This window comes from Hemiscyllium ocellatum, chromosome 29 (assembly GCF_020745735.1).
Source record: "Hemiscyllium ocellatum isolate sHemOce1 chromosome 29, sHemOce1.pat.X.cur, whole genome shotgun sequence".
Classification (NCBI taxonomy): Eukaryota; Metazoa; Chordata; class Chondrichthyes; order Orectolobiformes; family Hemiscylliidae; genus Hemiscyllium; species Hemiscyllium ocellatum.
In genome coordinates this window covers 39,079,085-39,098,232 of record NC_083429.1, presented here as the reverse complement: position 1 = coordinate 39,098,232, position 19,148 = coordinate 39,079,085, and the positions used below count along the sequence as shown (strand labels likewise).

General features: G+C 44.5%; 1 protein-coding gene across 1 annotated transcript in view; it reads left to right on the top strand.

Moving 5' to 3' along the window:
- The first annotated feature begins 2,714 nt into the window (after positions 1-2,714).
- The window catches only part of LOC132829548 (A disintegrin and metalloproteinase with thrombospondin motifs 8-like), a 30,244-nt gene continuing 13,810 nt past the window's right edge, over positions 2,715-19,148 (top strand). The window contains exons 1-3 of the mRNA XM_060846789.1: positions 2,715-4,246; positions 15,471-15,603; positions 18,460-18,627. Coding sequence (XP_060702772.1) covers positions 3,389-4,246; positions 15,471-15,603; positions 18,460-18,627 — 1,159 coding nt within the window. The 5' untranslated portion in view covers positions 2,715-3,388. The remainder of the gene's footprint in view (positions 4,247-15,470; positions 15,604-18,459; positions 18,628-19,148) is intronic.

Genomic DNA, 19,148 nt, shown 5'->3' with positions numbered 1-19,148 from the left:
CCTCAGGCGACTGACTGTGTGGAGTTTGCACGTTCTCCCCGTGTCTGCGTGGGTTTCCTCCGGGTGCTCCGGTTTCCTCCCACAGTCCAAAGATGTGCGGGTCAGGTGAATTGGCCATGCTAAATTGCCGGTAGTGTTAGGTAAGGGGTAAATGTAGGGGTATGGGTGGGCTTCGCTTCGGCGGGTCGGTGTGGACTTGTTGGGCCGAAGGGCCTGTTTCCACACTAAGTAATCTAATCTAATCTAATCGAATTGAATGCTGTAATCTTCTTCATAGGTTCAACTGGTAGCTTAGTGGTAGTCACTGGGCTAGTAATTCAGGGGCCCAGGTTAATGTTCTGGAAATGAGTTAAAATCCCACAATTTGCAGATTGTGAAATTTAAATTCAATTTTTAAAATCTATAAATAAACACTGGCGTCATGATGATGACAGTCATCACTAATGCCCTTTCGGGAGTGAAATCTACCATTCCTTGCCTGATCTAGTGGACATGTGGCTCTACATCTATAATATCATTGCACATTTTAAACTTAAGAATGGGCAATAAATGGAGGTCTAGCCAGTAATGCCCTCATCCCATGTTCATTTTTTTTCAAATCCCAAATTACGTGGTTTAGTTTGCAAGAGTAGACTATCACCGCCATCTGGTGTTCTGATCTGCTGATGCAACGTTGTGTGTGTATAAGGGGATTCGTATTTTAAATAATCAACATTCTCTAACAGAGCAAATAACACAAGCTGAACAATAGTTTGCGATGTTTTGCTTAACTATATTGAATATATTGTTGCTAATGCAACTATGCATGAAATCATAAATTCATCGTGAAGTTATTTGAACGTATATTAACAGTTTAGCATTATAATATATAAAATTAACATTTTTAATTGATGTACCTTTGTTTTCCCACAATTAATCATGAATTAAATGTCCTGTCCTCTGAGACAATGTAAATACAAGCCTTTTCTTTATTGAAAATACTTCATAATTAATATGATTAAGTTTTAATATATTGCAGGTTTCTTAGACAACAGTGCCACCATGTGGGAAACTGCTGAATTCTTTTTAGGGAACAACTTCCAGTCAGAATTTACTAGAACGTCCAATAAGAGGCAGGTAAATAACACTGGAGAACAGTTGAAACACAGATTGAAAACAGAAGCATAGAAGACTGGGACACTGCACAGGGGAGTTTTTTTTATGAAAGTAACCTGACTCTGTTTGCAATAAATGAGTAATAAATAAAGGGAGGCTCCGTTTCCTAAACACCATTGAATTATTCAAAATGATGAGGGCGAGGTTGATCAGGGAAAAAAAAGTTCCCAGTGTTTGGAAAATGGAGAACCACTTTAAGGTAATTGGTAAAAGAAAACAAATAGAGAAAATGTGTTGCAAATTGATCTAAACCTCCCTGTGCAATTTGGATATGAAAACTCCTGTATGCGCAGTGTGTTCATTTGCAAGTTTTTGAAAAAAAACCCTCTTCTCACGCAGTGGGACGTGGTGGAAGCAGTTTGAACGAATGCAAGAGGATTATTGTGTGAGTGGCCGTTACTGAATTGCTTATTCGCGGGAGCTGGAACAGAACAAATGGCCCGAAGAGCCTCCGCACGTAGTCAGACACATGGTGAACAGCCCGGAGAGAGAGGGCGGGTTTGGGGAGGCTCATGTTTGGCCGTCCATTCTCCGGACCACGAGGCCAGCAGCAGCGGCTGAGTTTGCTGGGCGTGAGATATCGCCTGCAGCCCATGGGGCTCAGGAGACCACAGCAGCAGGGAGGCTGGGCGGACAAGCAGTCTGTGCTCCAGCCCGCTTCTCTCCCACAGCCTGGAAACAGAGTTAAAATCGCCAATCAGACAAGGAGGCGTGAGGGGAGAGTGACTGCTGTACTCACTGGCTACATTCAGGAAATGGGAACACAATACATTTGGAGTGAAGAGAGAAGTTAACCTTCATGAAGTGATGTGTAGACTGTGGAGGGGACTGTGTGTAATCCCACACAGTGACGGCAGTTTATTTTCTTCCTTTTCCCTCTTCAGAAATGCACCTCTTGTACTTGAGCCTTTGTTCCGAACTGAAAATGTGTTGCTGGAAAAGCGCAGCATGTCAGGCAGCATCCAAGGAGCAGGAGAATCAACGTTTCGGGGCATGAGCCCTTCAGGAGACATCGACTCTCCTGCTCCTTGGATGCTGCCTGACCTGAAGCGCTTTTCCAACAACATATTTTCAAGCTCTGATCTCCAGTATCTGCAGTCCTCACTTTCTCCCCTTTGATCCGAAAACCAGGTTACACTGATCTAAATAAATCTGAACAAATCCCAATCGTTTGTTAATGTGGTATTACAAGTACTGCCAATTTCTCTCTCTTTATCTCTCTCTCTCTCTGGATCAGTGAGACAGCAGAGGGGACAATGAATGGGGGTAAAGGGGAGGTGGGTCTTTCGCGGAGCTAGCAGGAGCAGCAATGGACCGAGCTGCCGCGGTCTGACCTTGCAATCCGCTTGTGCTGCGGTTGAAGGGAAGCGGACGAAGGAGTTAATGATATTTCTCTTTTAAAAAGAAAAGTGAGGGGGAAAAAAAAATAAGAGAAAGGCGTGGCGATTCAGGGAGAGGAGTTGGCTGTGATTGGTGGGAGCTTTGCAGGAAAATTAAAGTGAAGCCTGGGCCGATGGTGTGAATGATCAAAGCGGTTATGTCAATGGAGGCGGCGGGGAGAGTATAAAACGTGGGCATTTCGCAGCTTCACAGTCGTGCCGCGGCCACGGGAGATCCCGGTTAGGATCAGAGCTGTGGACAGCCTCACCTGCAAACCACAAGCAAGATTCTCCTCTGCTCAACCCTGGATCCTGCAGCAGGAGTTAAACTATCAGCAGTTTTTATTTTGGACAGACAGATAGAGAGAGCAGAGTGACTTTTGACAGTCCCAGATTAAAACCAGGAGAATTGTACATTAGAGAAGAGGCTGATTTTTTAAAGCAGATTTTTTTTGAAAAGATAGAGAGAGAGAGCAGAGTGACTTTTCACAGTCACAGATTAAAACCAGGAGAATTGTACATTAGAGAAGAGGCTGATTTTTTAAAGCTGATTTATTTTGAAGAGAGAGAGCAGAGTGACTTTTCACAATCACAAAATCCTCTGCTAAGCCGGGAGAATTGTACATCGGAGTAGAGGCTGAATTTGTTTTTAGCAGCAGATAGAGCAGTCACAAAAATCCTCTGCTAAACCGGCAGAATTCAGCAGGAGCTGAATTTTCAGCATATTTTCGGACAGGTAGAGAGAGCAGTGAGTAGACCCCTCTTCTCAAAACCGGACGAGCAGTTTCCTTTCCTGGGTGTGCTTTTCCTATCTCTCTCTCTCTCTCTCTATTTTGGGACCAGTTGTCGAATCCATGGAGATGTTCTGCAGAGTTACTCATTTCCCCAGGACACTGTCCTTAGTCCTGGGCTGCCTCTCGCTGGCTCAGGGAGCTGTCCTGCCCATCAGGCAGGACTTAGTGACTCCTGTCCGGCTGGGGAACCAGCCCGAGCGTCCGGTTTACCAGCTGCGGGCTTTCGGCCGCGACTTCACCCTCCGCCTGGTGCCCGACTCCGGCTTCCTGTCTCCGGCTTTCCGGGTGGAGCACCTCCCGGAGGGAGAGCCGGGGCTTCCCCAGCTCGATTCCCTGGAGCTGGCCCGCTGTTTTTACTCGGGTCGGGTCAATGACCAAGCCGGCTCCGAGGTGGCACTCAGTCTATGCCAGGGGCTCCGGGGCTCCTTCCACGCAGACGGCGAGGGATATCAGATCGAGCCGCTGGAGCCCGGCGACGGCGGGGCCGAGCGGCCTCACCTGCTCCGCTGGAGGAGCGCCGCCGCGTCGGAGGAGCACTGCGCCTTCCCGGAGAGCCCGGGCCAGCGGAACGGGAGCGGGGCGGCCAGGAGCAAGAGGTTCGTGTCCGAGGCCCGGTACATCGAGACGATGCTGGTGGCGGACAGCTCCATGCTGCATTTCCATGGCGCCGCCCTGCAGCATTACCTGCTGAGCCTGATGGCGATGGTGGCCCGCCTGTACCGCCACCCGAGCCTCCGGAACCTGGTCAACCTGGTGGTGGTCAAACTGCTGGTCCTCCACCGCCCGAGTGACGGTCCCGCCGTCTCCAGCAACGCCGGCCTCACCCTCCGCAACTTCTGCCGCTGGCAGCGGGACTACAACCAGCCGAGCGACCGCCACCCTCAGCACTTCGACACGGCCATCCTGTTCACCCGCCAGGTAATGCTCGCCCAGCCGGGACTACCGGGTCCCCTTTCCCCCAACCCCCTTCCTCAACTCCAATATCCTTCCTCCAACCTCCTTCCCCCAACCCCCTTCCCCCAACCCCCTTCCTCAACTCCAATCCCCTCCCCAACCCCCTTCCTCAACTCCAATCCCCTCCCCAACCCCCTTCCTCAACTCCAATCCCCTTCCCCAACCCCCTTCCTCAACTCCAATCCCCTTCCCCACACCCTTCCTCAACTCCAATCCCCTTTCCCAAACCCCTTCCTGAACTCCAATCCCCTTTCCCAAACCCCTTCCTCAACTCCAATCCCCTTTCCCCAACCGCCTTCCTCAACTCCAATCCCCTTCCCCCAAACCCCTTCCTCAACTCCAGCTCCTTCCCCCAACCACCTTCCTCAACTCCAATCCCCTTCCCCCAACTGCCTTCCTCAACTCCAATCCCCTTCCTCCAACTGCCTTCCCCCAACTCCCTTCCTCAACTCCAATCCCCTTCCCCAATCCACTTCCTCAACTCCAATCCCCTTCCCCCAACCACCTTCCCCTTCCTTCCAACACCAACCCTCTTCCCCCAAACTTCAGCCCCTTCCCCCAGACTCCAAACCCCTCCTCATGACCCCAATTCCCTTCCTCCCAACCCCCTTCCACCCAACTTCAACTCCAGTCCCTTCCCACCAACTTCACCCTCCTTTCCGCACAAACTCCAGCCACTTCCTCAAACTCTAACCCTCTTCCCCCAAACACCAGCCCCTTCCCCAACTCCAAACCCGTACCAAACCTCCAACCCCTGCCTCCCGCCGCCTTCCCTCCCTCTGCCCCATCATTCTCTCTCTCTCCCCTTGCTCTCTCTCCCATTCCTCTCTTCTTGCCCCTCTTTCACCCCTCTCACTTTCTCCCTACTGCACCTTCCCCCACTTTCTCTCCTCTTCATCCCCTACTTACTCTCCTTGCCCTTTCTGAACCCACTTTCTCTCATTCCCACTCCACTTCCGATTTTTCTTACCCCCTTCTCTTTCTCCCCCACCTTCCCTCCCTTTCCCTTTTCCCTCCTATCCCACCTTCTCTCCTTCCCTTTCTCCCACTTACTCCTACCCACTCCCTACCTCTGCTTTCTCTTATTCTTTCCCCATTCCCGCGCTAACTTTCTTTCCTTCTTACCCTTCCTAATCCCACACTTTCTAACTCTCCCTTCCCGCCCCACCCTCCCCTCTTCTTCCCCTCTCATTCTCTCTTTCTCTCCTGATCCTACCTCCTCCCATTTTCTCTCCTCCTGCCCTTTCTCACCCCCACCTTCTCCCGAATAGTGGATTTATTGATCCAGGTGATTAAACAAAGGGAGTCCTAACCCGATATGATTTTGACAAAGATTGTGATTGTGATGAACCTAATTCTTCGACCAATATGTTTAAAAACTGAGGCTAATCCAAACTGTTTCTTGTAAAAATAATAAAAGCTGACATGTTGATGGATACCTTCACGTTTAGAGAGGCAGTCTAATTGTTTCATCTTGCTCCCAAAATGCAGCTGTTTTAATTGGTTTTTTTTTTGCAAATGTATGGTCAGGTGAATGCAAACTTCGTAAATAGTTTTAAAAAAAGAGTTAAGAGGTTACAGGAAATGGGGCCACAGCCAGGCAAGATCTTACTGACTGGGTGAAGTACGGTTTCCGATCTGCCCTTGAAATCCCGTCTTCCTGTCGGTTCTCAAGGAGTGAGAAATCTCCTCAGTTTGTCGCTGAACAGGGTGTCTACCAAGCATGTGTGGCCGACCTGGGCTGAGGAATGGACCGGTGAATAAGTATCCAGCCTGCTTTACTCAGAGAGCTGTGCAATTCAATCCCACCCCCGGCTCTTTTCACCAAACCCATTTCCTTGATCATCAATCCATTCCCATCTCTGTTCGGACCAGTGTTCGAACCCCCTGCTGGAGAGAGAAAAAAAGGGATTCAATTCTGTTTTTTTTTAATCCACTTGCCGGCAGTCCCGTGATTAGCAATAGGTTTTGATGAAAGCAAATTACTGCGGATGCTGGAATCTGAAACCCAAAGAGAAAATGCTGGAAAATCTCAGCAGGTCTGGCAGCATCTGTAAGAAGAGAAAAGAGCTGACGTTTCGCGTCTAACTGACCCTTTGTCAGTTTCTCTTTTGGTGAGCAATAGCTTTTCCCAACTCTATTCATTCATGTGGCTGTTACAATGTTACACAGGACAGAAACAATGTTACCACATCCATGAGCTGGGTCCAGCCTGAGAGCGGCCACTCGTGGTTCATTCGTGAACCTCAACTATCGAGGCTGTCCATCTCCTCTCCTCCAAAACCCAACTTCCCAGCGGGATAAGTCATCTGCAACTTGCCTCGTTCAGGGCAGGAGCTGTCACTGCCACTCCGGGCGCCGGGGGTGCTCTGTCTCTCTCTCCATGGATGCTGTCTGAGCCGCTGTGATTTCCAGCCAGTTTTGTTTTCAGCACAGATTCCAGCTCCTGCTGGAACTGTCGGGGACTGGGACAAGCGGTCCAATGCAGATCGCGAAATCCGTGTACATCAGCCCAGATTTACATCATTTCATCTGTCAGCATCCGCCGGGAGTTAACGTTTCTAATGAAATAACATTGGATTGGAAATGTCAACACTTCTTTCTTTCTCTGTGCAGAGATGTTGTCAGACCTGCTGAGTTTCTCCAGCACTTAACTGCGTTTGTTTTGTTTCCAGCGTCCGCAGCCTTCAGAGATTTTTTTTGTAACATTTTGTGTGTGTTGACGAGCTGGGGGGGGGGGCGAGCTGAGCTGACACTCCCCCCCTCAAATACTTGCGGATGACATTTTACAGAGAGCTGCAGACAGGAGGTGGTTTTGATGTAACAATCCTGGGGGGGAGAGAAAGTGGGAAAGGATAGTGAACATCCAGAGGAGGTGGTGATTGTGGGCTGAGTTACAACATGTAAAATACACTGGATAATTACACGATTAAGAAATATTTGGAGGGATATGGGCCAAGCACAGGCAGGTGGGGCTAGTTTAGTTTGGGAATATGGTCGGTATGGACTGGTTGGACCGAAGGGTCTGTTCCCGTGCTGTGTGACTGAGTGCCAAATGTGAAGGGGGTAGGGGGGAGGTAAGATGACCCTTTAAATTAACCCAGGTTTTTCTTTCCGTGAAATCCGAACCGGGTCTTTGTGAATACCCTGTGTGTGTGTCTGTGTGTGTGTGTGTGTGTGTGTGTGAGGGGGAGGGGAGAGGAGGGGCGGTCTGTTGCCGAGCGCTGGGGATATCCCGTTATCCCGGGGTTAGCTGACAGCTGCTGCTATCTCCCCCGGCCGGCCGAATGGACGCGTTTGGGAAGTTTTAACAGTTCGCCTGTTGCTGTTATGGGGAAGGCGGGTCCGCTCCACCTAACGCGGCAGGGTTGAGTGTTTCCCCGGGGGTTTGGGAGCTATAGGGAGGGGTGAGGGGGGCGGGAGACATCTTACCAAGTTATCGCACCCCACCCCCCTCGTCCCATGAGCACTGCCCTGGAGCTTTCCTCCTGACGGGGGAGATCGTCAAAGCCCGCACTGAGATTCACACTTGGAGCAGAAAGAGCTGCTGTGTCAGTCTGTCAGCTGGCATGTGTATCTGTAACCCCTGGATCTGTCTGCAGCTATGTACACTGTATGCATTAGTGGTTGCAGTCAAATTCTTAACTGAAGCCTTTCCCTGATCTGTGTGCAACTATATGGACCGGTCTGATGGACAATAACGCACGATAGTTGAAAATGTGTTGCTGGTTAAAGCACAGCAGGTTAGGCAGCATCCAAGGAATAGGAAATTCGACGTTTCGGGCATAAGCCCTTCATCAGGAATACACGCCTTGACAATGCAGTGAAATATTCCCAGTCCTTTTAAGTGCTCTTAATGTCTGGTGAGCTCCGATGAGCCCTGGTACAATACTTGTATCTAATTAGACACAGTGACTTTTCTTGATCCTGCCCACTGCCTAGTCCCTGCTGTTCTCTATTCTGTTCTCAGAGCGAACACGCAGAATACAGTGTCTCAGTCACTCTCAGTGGAGTGTAATATTATAACCCTGCCCCCTATTGTTCTCCATTAAGCCCGCTTGAGGGGCAATATCTCAGGATGTGAATTGGAGTTTAGCATTATTCAATGTGCGAGAGGGTTTTACTATTCATCAGTCACAGGGTGAAGGGGGCATCAGACTTTACCATCAGAGACGCTAACTGAAATCTCTGAATGTATTTTCATAACTGTGCAATAGTGAAAAGTCTTGGCATGGATTTCCAAGTTACATTTGCCATGATCTATAAATAAAATCTTGCAGCCACTGAGATGTCAATAACTGCAGTGGGAGGGCTGGCTATAATAACTCGGCGCATGATTCCGGGATATAATTCCCCAACATAGTCAAACAGTGTGATAGGATAATTATATCCCGACACTTCCACATCCGTTGTCAGAGTGCAGATTTAAATCGGTTTCCTGTTACCGGTCAGGTCATGATTCCGGCGCAGAAATTCTCCACGTGGTATTTCGACTGTTTATGAAAGTTTCCGAATCGGATGAGTGATGACAGATATTGTAAACTGCTGCAAGTGGACCTGTATAAACATTTCTCCTTAGGTGCCAGGCTGATCTGTGGAGTGAATTGAAATAAAAGTTGCAGCACAAAGTTCAGATGTATTGCTGTTTTCTGTGCTAGAGATTCTGTTTAAAAAAAAGGGCGGGGGGAACAAATGCTTTGAACTGAATGATGGAAAGACTAGTGATGATTATCTATGCACTTGAGAAGGTACCGTTGAGTTGCTTTTTTGAACCCCTACAGTCCATGGAAGGGTAGGTGCACTTACAGGAAGAAGTAGGCAATTCGGCCCCTTGAGCCTCCTCCTGTATTTAATACCATCATGGCTGATCTCATCTCAGCCTTGACTCCATTTTCTGCTCTATCTCCAAAACCCTTGCACCCATTACTAATTAAAAATCTGTCCAGCTCCTCCTTACATTTACTCAATGTTCCAGCATTCACCACACTCAGTGGTAGTGAATTCCACACACTCACCTCCTGTTGAGGGATGTAATTTCTCGACTTTGTTTTAAATCTGCCGTAAAACTATGACCTCTCTTTCTAGATTGCTTTACATGAGGAAACATCCTTTCCACATCTCCTTTGTCAAAACCCTTTCACATCCTATAATTCCTCAATTAAATATTTTCTCATTCCTCTAAAAGGCAGTTGCCATATTTTGATCCAATGGAAGCAATAGATCAGAATTATATCTCCAAATGAGGGTGGTACCTGGCATGGGGATTTTACAGGTGGTTGTGATTCCATTTGTCTGTCTTTATCCTTCTATGTAGTAGAGTTCATGAGTGTGTTGAGGAGGAGGTATAGTTGCAGGATTAAATGGTACTATGCATCTTGTAGCAGGCACAGACTGCAGCCACGGTGCAGTGGTGATGGACAGATTAGATTAGATTAGACTAGATTAGATTAGACTTACAGTGTGGAAACAGGCCCTTCGGCCCAACAAGTCCACACCGACCCGCCGAAGCGAAACCCACCCATACCCCTACATTTACCCCTTACCTAACACTACGGGCAATTTAGCATGGCCAATTCACCTGACCCGCACATCTTTGGACTGTGGGAGGAAACCGGAGCACCCGGAGGAAACCCACGCAGACACGGGGAGAACGTGCAAACTCCACACAGTCAGTCGCCTGAGTCGGGAATTGAACCCGGGTCTCTGGCGCTGTGAGGCAGCAGTGCTAACCACTGTGCCACCGTGCCGCCCACAAGTGCCACCGTGCCGCCCACTGTGCCACCGTGCCGCCCACTAACTGACAGGTTGTCAGTCAACTGATCTAGTGAAGTAGGCAAAAGTGAGGATTGCAGATGCTGGAGATTAGAGTGGAGAGTGTGGTGCTGGAAAAGCGCAGCAGATCAGGCAGCATCTGAAGAGCAGGAAAGTCAACATTTCAGGCAAAAGCCCTTCATCGGGAATGAGGCTGGAAGCCTTGGGGTGGAGAGATAAATGGCAGGGATGTGGGCTAATGGGAAGATAGCTGAGAGTGTGATTAGTAGACAAAGGTGGGGGTAATGGTGATAGGTTGGAGAGGAGGGTGGAATGGATAGGTGAGAAGGAAGATGAACAGGTGGGACAAGTCATGAGGGCGGTGCTGAGCTGGAAGGTTGGAACTGGGATATGGGGGAGGGGAAATGATGAAGCCGGTGCAATCCACATTGATGCCATGGGGTTGGAGGGTCCCGAGACAGAAGATGAGGCATTCTTCCTCCAGGCATCAGGTGGTAAGGGAGTGGAGATGGAGGAGGCCCAGACAATGCATGTCCTCTGTGGAATAGGAGGGGAAGTTGAAGCGTTCGGCTGCAGGGAGGTGGGGTTGGTTTGTGCAGGTGTCCCGGAAATATTCTCTGAAGTGCTCTGTGAGTAGGCATCCTGTCACCCCAGTGTAGAGGAGATTGCATCGGGAGCAGCAGATACAGTAAATGAAATCTTAAGTGTTGTTGGAATTGGACTCAACCAGGGATGTGATTAGTATTCCATCACACTCGTGACATCTGCCTTGTCAATGATGGATAGCTTCTGGGGAATCAGGAGGTGAATGGTCACTGTGTAGCCAGTTTCTAACCTCCTGTTGTAGCTACAGTATTTATTTATCTGGGGCACTTATATTCCTGTCTAATTGTGATGCTGATGGCAAGGGTTTCAGTGATGGTAAAGTCATTGAATATCAAGAGGAGATGTTTAGCTTCACTCTTGTTGAAGGAGGCATTGCCTGACAATTGTATAATGTGAGTGTTATTTGCTACTTAACAGCTCAATATTGTTCAGGTCGTATGAGGGCACAGACTGCTGCAGTGTCTGTAGAGTAGAATTTAACACAATACAATCCACATTGAATTACTCATCTTATGAAGCACAAGTCATTGATAAAGCAGCTGACAATGTTGTGCCTAGGACAATATCCTGACAACTTCCAGCATGATGTCCTAAGGCTGAGAAGATTGATCTCCATATTCACATCCAGTGGAGAGTTTCCCGCTGATTCCTATTTACTTAATTTTTCACTAAGTTTTTTTTACTGTCTAGATGTTCAAGGCTACAAGAAACCTAGAATTGAGTGGTCTAACAAATCCAAACAGAGTATTCATGAATAAACGAGGTTTGAACAGAGATTCCTTGATGATTTTCTTAATAGCCCATTCCCTCATTTTGCTAATGGCTGAGAGTATTTGGATGGGGTGTGGTATTATATTTTCGCTGTTTATTTCTTTTGGACAGGGCATGTCTTGGCATTTTTTTAACTTTATTGGATAGATGCCAGTGTTCTAGTTGTGTTGGAATGGCATGGCCAGAGATTCATCTAGTTCTGAACCATAAGTCATCAGCGCTGTAGCTGGGATGTTGTCAGGGCCACATAGTCTTTGTAGTGTATAGTGTACTCAATTTCCTTTTATATTGTTTTGAATCATATTGGCTGAAGTTTAGCTTCTGTGATTGTGGGGACCTCAGGGCTAGATCAAGATGGGCCAAATACTTGTCCCTTTTAGCCTCAAGTACTTCATTCCTGACAGTTACAGTTGTGCTGGGCTTTTCTATCAATAGGGTACCATCTTAACCTTTTCATGACGAATGTGAAGTTAATAGAGCTATTGTAGAACTAAGCATTTAAGCAGTCTCATACAATTTTCTCGCACAGAAGGAGGCCATTTAACCCATCTGTCTGCACTGGCTCCTGAAAGAGCTACCCAGGTTGTTCCATTCTCCAACCCTATCTCCGTAGCCCTCTAAATTCATCACTGTCAAATATATATCCATGATTTGGAGATGTTTTGAAACCTTGTGTAGAATCCACCTCTGCCATTCTCCTTGGCAGCGCATTCCAAATCCTAACAACTCTCAGAGAGAAAAAGTCTCTCTTCATTTCACTCTGAGCTCTCTTGCTGACAATCTTGATATCATGATCCCTAGAAGAAACAGAATATCCTTCTTTACTCTGTCTAAATTGTTCATAATTTTGAACACTCCAATTAGGTCATCTCTTAATCTTCTTTGCTTCTCTAATCTTTCCTTATGTCAAAAATCCTCCATTCCTGGGACCATTCTAGTTAATCTCCTTTGCACTCTCCAGGGTTTGAACATGCTTTTTTAAGTAAGGTGCCCAGAATTAAACACAATACTCCAAATGTGGTCTGACTAATAATTTGTAGAGATGTAGCATCACCTCCAAGCCTCTATTTATAAACCCAAGGATGCAAAATCATCTTAAGAACTGTTTCAACTTGCCTGGCCACCTACAGGGAATTATGCACTCGAATCCTGAGGTCTCTTTGCTTTTGTATTCCTCTCCATTAAGCCTGTATTGCCTCTCTATGTATCTTCTATCAAAATATATTACCTCACATTTCTCTACATTGAAATCCATTTGCCAGGTGTTTGTCCATTTGGCCGACTTGTCACTACCTTTCTGAAATCGCTCACCATCATCTTCACCATTCACTATTCTCCCTAGCTTAATATCATCTGTACATCTATCTCAGAATCGATTATATAAATCAGAAAAAGCAAGTAGCCCCACACAAATCTCTGGGGGACACCACTGTCAAATTGTCTCCAGTCTGAGAAGTGCCCATCTATACCTACCCACTGTTTTCTATTTTTTAGCCAACTTTTGATCAATGCTGCCATGTGTCACATTGTCAAAGAACTCTCAGATATGACCTGCCTTTGACAAAGCCATAGACGAAAGTGAGGACTGCAGATAAGAGTCAAGATTAGAGCGGTGCTGGAAAAGCACAGCAGTTCAGGCAGCATCCAAGGAGCAGGAAAATTGATGTTTCGGGCAGGAGCCCTTCATTAGCCAAGGCCTTCCTGATGGAGGGCTCCTGTCTGAAATGTTGATTTTCCTGCTGCTCAGATGCTGCCTGACCTGCTGTGCTTTTCCATCACCACTCTAATTTTGACAAAGCCATGTCAAATGTCTGGTATAAACTATTTTTCACTAAGTGTATATTTGTCTTGTGTTATGGCGTCCTTCAGTTTTCTCGCTTATAGATGTCAACCTGACAGGTCTGTAGTTTGCTGGGTTATCCTTTTTGCCCCTTTTGTAAACAATGGCTTCACATTTACAATTCTCCAGTACCCTGGTCTAACCCTATGTTCAAAGAGGCCTGAAAGAACTCTGTCAATGGCTCCGCAATTTACTCTCTTACCTCTTTCAGTAATCTAGGAAGCATCCCATCAGTCCTGGTGACTTGTCTAGCTGGAGTGCTGCCAGCCTTTTTAGCCTCTCATCTTTATCTATCACCAGTCTGCTCTGTTGCTCAACATCCATGTTTTCAACTAAACCAATGTCACCAATTGATAATTTGGTAAAGATAGAAGCAGAGTACTTGTTCAGTACCACTGCCATACCCTTTGCTTCAGTAAGCAACTTACCCTGCTTGTTCCTTACGGACTCCACACTTGCCTTCAATCATTTTTTACTATCTGTATGATTTAACAACATTTTACTCTTTGTTTAAGTGCAGCCTACCATCCTCTTCTTGCACTTCCTTGCAGCCTTCCTTATTCCAGCTGTAGCCTGTCTGCATTTGAGATACTCTTTTGGATTTCTATTGCTACTGTCATTCTAGTATACATCATATGCCTCATTTTTTCCCTTATTTCCTCATCAATAGCCTTAGTCATTCAGGATACTATAGCTTTGTATATCCATATTTATTTCTCATGGGTATGTGCTTAGATTACATTCTCTTCACTTCACCTTTGAAAGCCTCATGATCACATTACATTTTATCTTTATTACATACTCTTACTACAAAATGCAAAAGTGTATAATGTCTACTTTGTCTATTCTTCAAATGTTAGAAATATATTTGTGGTTAAATTGTTGTGATTGGTCCAATAGTTTAATGGAGACAAGAAATCAAAGCTATCAAGCCAGAGAAGTAATTCACAGAGCTATTTATAGAATCCCTACAGTGTTGGACCAGGCCATTTGACTCATTGAATCCACAACAACCCTCGGTAGACCATTCTACCCAGACCCACCCCATCCCTGTAACCTTGCATTTCCCATGGCTAATCCACACATCCTTAGACAATGAAGGAATCCAGAGTACACGGAGGAAGCTCATAGAGCTATGGGAAGAATGTTCAAACCCCACGCAGATGATCAACCAAGGGTGGAATCAAACTCAGGTCCCTGGTGCTCTGAGGTAGCAGTGCTAACCACTAAGCCACCTTGTTACCAGTCTTGGGGGAGTGGGACCGGCTGAGTTGCTTTTACGGGGAGGCAACAGACGTACAATGGCCAAATGGCTACTATATGTGCCATAACCATACTATGACTCTACTTTTCTAGGAATCTGCAACTGATAGCCAGCCAACAAAAAAAAATGCAGATTTGAGAGAAAGAATAACTGATTGTAACAGCAAAGATGGAGTTTATTTCATAAAGGCTGAAATAAATGATCACCCTCTCAATGTTGTACAAAAATACAGATGGTTCAGCATTTATTTTCTCTTAAAGATTTGTTCCTGTTATTTTCTGATTGTTTGTCTGTTTGTTTTATGCATCTTTTGCCTTTAAGATGCTTCACCTTTAAGAATTCCAGGCACAGTGTATACAGTCTGCAACCTGCTCAGTCTGACTGAGTGAGCAACTGACAAGCAGTGAACTTAGTTGGGCTGTTGTTGTGTTTGTTTTATAACTTGTAACGTATTTTACTATTTCAAATAAATTAATCTATGCAGTTTGTCAACCCTGGAGGAGTAATTCATTGTCATATCATTAATGTCAAAATATATTTAAGATATTGAATTTGATCCATTAATGGATTTCCTGGCCCTATGTTACAAAAATGTTTTTTCATAGCCTTTTTAAACAAAAGATGTGCGGGTCAGGTGAATTGGGCATGCTAAATTGCCCGTAGTGTTAGGTAAGGGGTATATGTAGGGGTATGGGTGGGTTGTGCTTCGGCAGGTCGGTGTGGACTTGTTGGGCCGAAGGGCCTGTTTCCACACTGTAAGTAATCTAAAAAAAAAATTTTGATTTATTGCATTCGTGAAATGAAAAAAGCAATTGAAAAATTTATAAATGTTGCATGTAGCTTTGCAATTTTGTTCAAATTATCAATTGCGTTTTTGACCATTTTCATTTTTGAGTGGGAACAGTTGAGAAGTTCTCTCATTTCCTTCCTGTCAGGACATCTGTGGCCACCTGAACTGTGATACCCTTGGAGTGGCGGACACTGGGACTATGTGTGACAGAAGCAGGAGCTGTGCTGTGATTGAGGATGATGGACTTCAGACTGCCTACACTGTGGCACATGAACTGGGTACAGTGACAAATCCCCTCAAATGTGTATCTTGAATGTTTATTTAATGGAGTTGCTTGCATGTACCCTCCTGTCTGCCACCTATGTCTTAACAGTTGGATATATCTTGACCTTAGTGTCACCACTTTTTTTTTCCCCTTCTCTTTAAGTGTTAAAATATCCAGATGTTTTACTCTTTTCTGACTGAATATTTTTCTACCATTATTAGAAGAAACTTTTCTCCCCATTTACATGCTAGTCTGTGAAATATATTTTATTGAATTGTATTCAAGAGGAAAGTTATAGGACCCATATTGCCATTTATCACACTCCATGCAGTAAGCTAAAGTTAATAACACAACGTGCCTACTTCTTCTATATGAACGACAGGATAAAGGTTATGGTTAAAAATAGTACAATCTGTTTTGTAAGCGTATAAAGAAAGGCTGGATAGGCTGGGACTTTTTTCACTGGAGCACTGGAGATTGAGAGGCAACCTTACAGAACTTTATAAACTAATGAGGGTATTGATAGAGTAAGTGGTAGTTGACGTTTCCATAGGATGGGGGATTTCAAGACAAGGGGGCACATTTTTAAGGCGAGAGGGGAGAGATTTTTAAACAAGACATGAGGGGCAACGTTTTTACGCAAAGGGTGGTTCGTGTGTGGAATGATCTTCCTGAGGAAGTGGTAAATGCAGGTACAATTACAACATCCAAAAGACATTTGGATAAGTACATAAATGGGAATGGTTTGGAGGGATATGGGCCAGAAGCAGGCAGGTGGGACTAGTATAGTTTGGGATTATGGTCAACACGGACTGGTTGGACCGAATGGTCTGTTTCCGTGCTGTATGATTCTCTGGCTCTATAAGTAGCATAGAGTGAATCGCAGGACCATGACCTTTGACTTCATTTTTTGAATATAGGTTCAAGTTCTTCAAATGCTCCAGAGTGCCTGGACTCAACCCTTCATCAGAGAACTATATCCTAAATAAAACACTGCAAGGTTGAGTGTTGCATCTTTTGAAAGCCAAGAATGAGAAACTGCATGTTAATGTGTTATCTCATATCCATTTTATATCAAAAAAGTACACTTACAACACAACTTCCAGCTAAACTGGGCAAGGAACAAATGTCAAACTGGCAGTTACAGACAATAATCGATACAAGGAATGATTCACTGATGGAATGGGTAGGGTCAGGCAGGAAACATTATCGGCATCATTTGAAACAACATTAACATGTTGCATTTTGGTGCAGCTTTTCAGTGCTTTGATTTGAACGATCTTCCCCCATCATTATCTATCTTGGGTCCACATAATTTGCAGTTTGTTTCATAGCTTATCACGCACTTTCCTTGTTGGACAGATTAATAGGCTGACTATCTACCTGTTGAACCACCTTATGAATGCTCCTTTTGTGGACAGCAAGCTTTAAATCTTCTGGTTTAGAGATTGCAACATTACCTACTGAGCCTCAGGATCTCTAGTTAGTTCAGTTACAAAATCGAAGCATTAAGTTAATGACATATAATTAGTTGTAAAACAATTGTATATCTTCTGACATGAAGCATAATTGAGGAGTGTAGCTTGGAGAAGAGGAGCAAAACATGTCCTGAGGGGATATCCTGAGGTTATATGAATTTTAATCAAAATTCTGCAGCAAGAAAATGAGTGGTGGCGTAGAGAAGAGAGAAAGACAACAGTGTAATAGAATAAAACTGAAATTAAGAAGACAAGTGAATCACTATGATAAGTATCTTACTTTCCTGCATCCAGGTGCTTGAATTCTTTATAAAAAGTATGTGAAAACCAAAATATTTTTCAGATCTTAACTTCAGAGTAGAAGTACTAATATGGTGTACAGTAGCATTAACTTGATTCTGCCACAAAGGCACGATGCTCCCATTGCTGGAAAACTATAAATTTAATCATCTGTTACCAGTTTGGGAAGTCAGATACTTACAAAAAAACCTTCACCTATTAGGAATTCTGTTTCTTCGGGCTTTCATTTTCTTTTGAATAGTATGGAAATATTTGAAAACCAAACTAAAAAAGTGATTTATTTTAGAAAGAAATAGCTGCACTTCACCACTGCGAGTTAGACATACTGAATGTTATTTGTTGCTTTGCTCTGAGTAGTTCTGGATAAGTGCCAACTTAGTCCTCCAGAGAAAGTTTGGCATATTTCCACTTTCCATGGTCATAATGTATTGGAGACATCTGGAGTGCTGTGAATAATTTTCTAGATTTTTGTTTTACCTTTATTTTATAACTAAATAGTTCTGTAAATTCTTAATCTCTAATTTGCCCAATACAATACACACTTTGCAGCAAAAGTAAACAATTTGACTTTGCTGGGAACGAAAGTGAAGTATAAAATTTGGGTGTGAAGTGACATATATTGAATTTAGATTGGCAATTTGAGACAGCATCAAGGAAGATAGTGTCTCAATACTTCAGTATCATATCATTGTCATTTATAGCTGCAATTCACACAAAGTAAAATTTAACAAATTTGTAAATTGGTTCACTGGTCAAGGTCGGAATTATTTTGAGTTTTAGTCCCAGTCTTTAGCCTTAATATGAAGTGCTGCCCATTTAATACATTCAAATGATTTAGTGCAGAGTTTGGTCAAAGTCTGCAACAACACAGGTGCGGGTCTTGTTTCAAAAATAATTAGTCTAGCAGAAAAACTGTGAAGCTTGATTGTTAAATGATATTACAATCATTAAAGTTAGCAAAATTTAACAGTAATTATTTTGGAATAGTTCCATGCCTCCTGTACATTTAGCCAGAAGTACTAAAGTAATTGTATAGTCTTCCGATATTCAGTTTGGTTCTGACTGGGTTAATATTTTCTCATTTTTGACAGGTCATGAATTGAGCATGCCACATGATGATTCAAAGCCATGCAATAAGTTATTTGGTCAGATAGGGGGAAACCATATGATGGCTCCATTGTTCATCCGTCTCAACAGAACTCTCCCCTGGTCTCCTTGCAGTGCATTTTATATCACAGAATTCTTTGACAATGGCCACGGTAAGTAAGTTAGTTATAATATACTAAAGTGGATGTCTTCTAAGCTTTGGTGAAACATTTGCACCTGCCTCAAACCTACTGTAGAGGAACAGTTTATTTCTAGTTTGTGGGACTATTATTATTGGAAACAATTGTTTTTAATTGGACCATCTTTATATCTAATTATTTGTTAAAATCCTGCATGTATTGGGATCAGGAGAAAATGTCTCTGTTGTAAAGGGTTGCAAATAATGCTACTACTTGTTAACTAGACTGAACTAAATATAATGAGGACTGCCAGGTTGTAATCCAACAGGTTTTTTTTTAAATCACAAGCTTTCAGTGCAACTGATCACCTGATGAAGGAGCAGTGCACCAAAAGCTTGTGATTTCAGATTAATCTGTTGGACTGTAACCTGGTGTCATGTGATTTTTGTCTACCCCAGTCCAACACTGGCACCTCCACATCATGAGGTTTGCCTTGATTCAGTTTCCAAATACCATGGATTTTCAGCCTGAAGCCATTCACAAATGTGCATAAG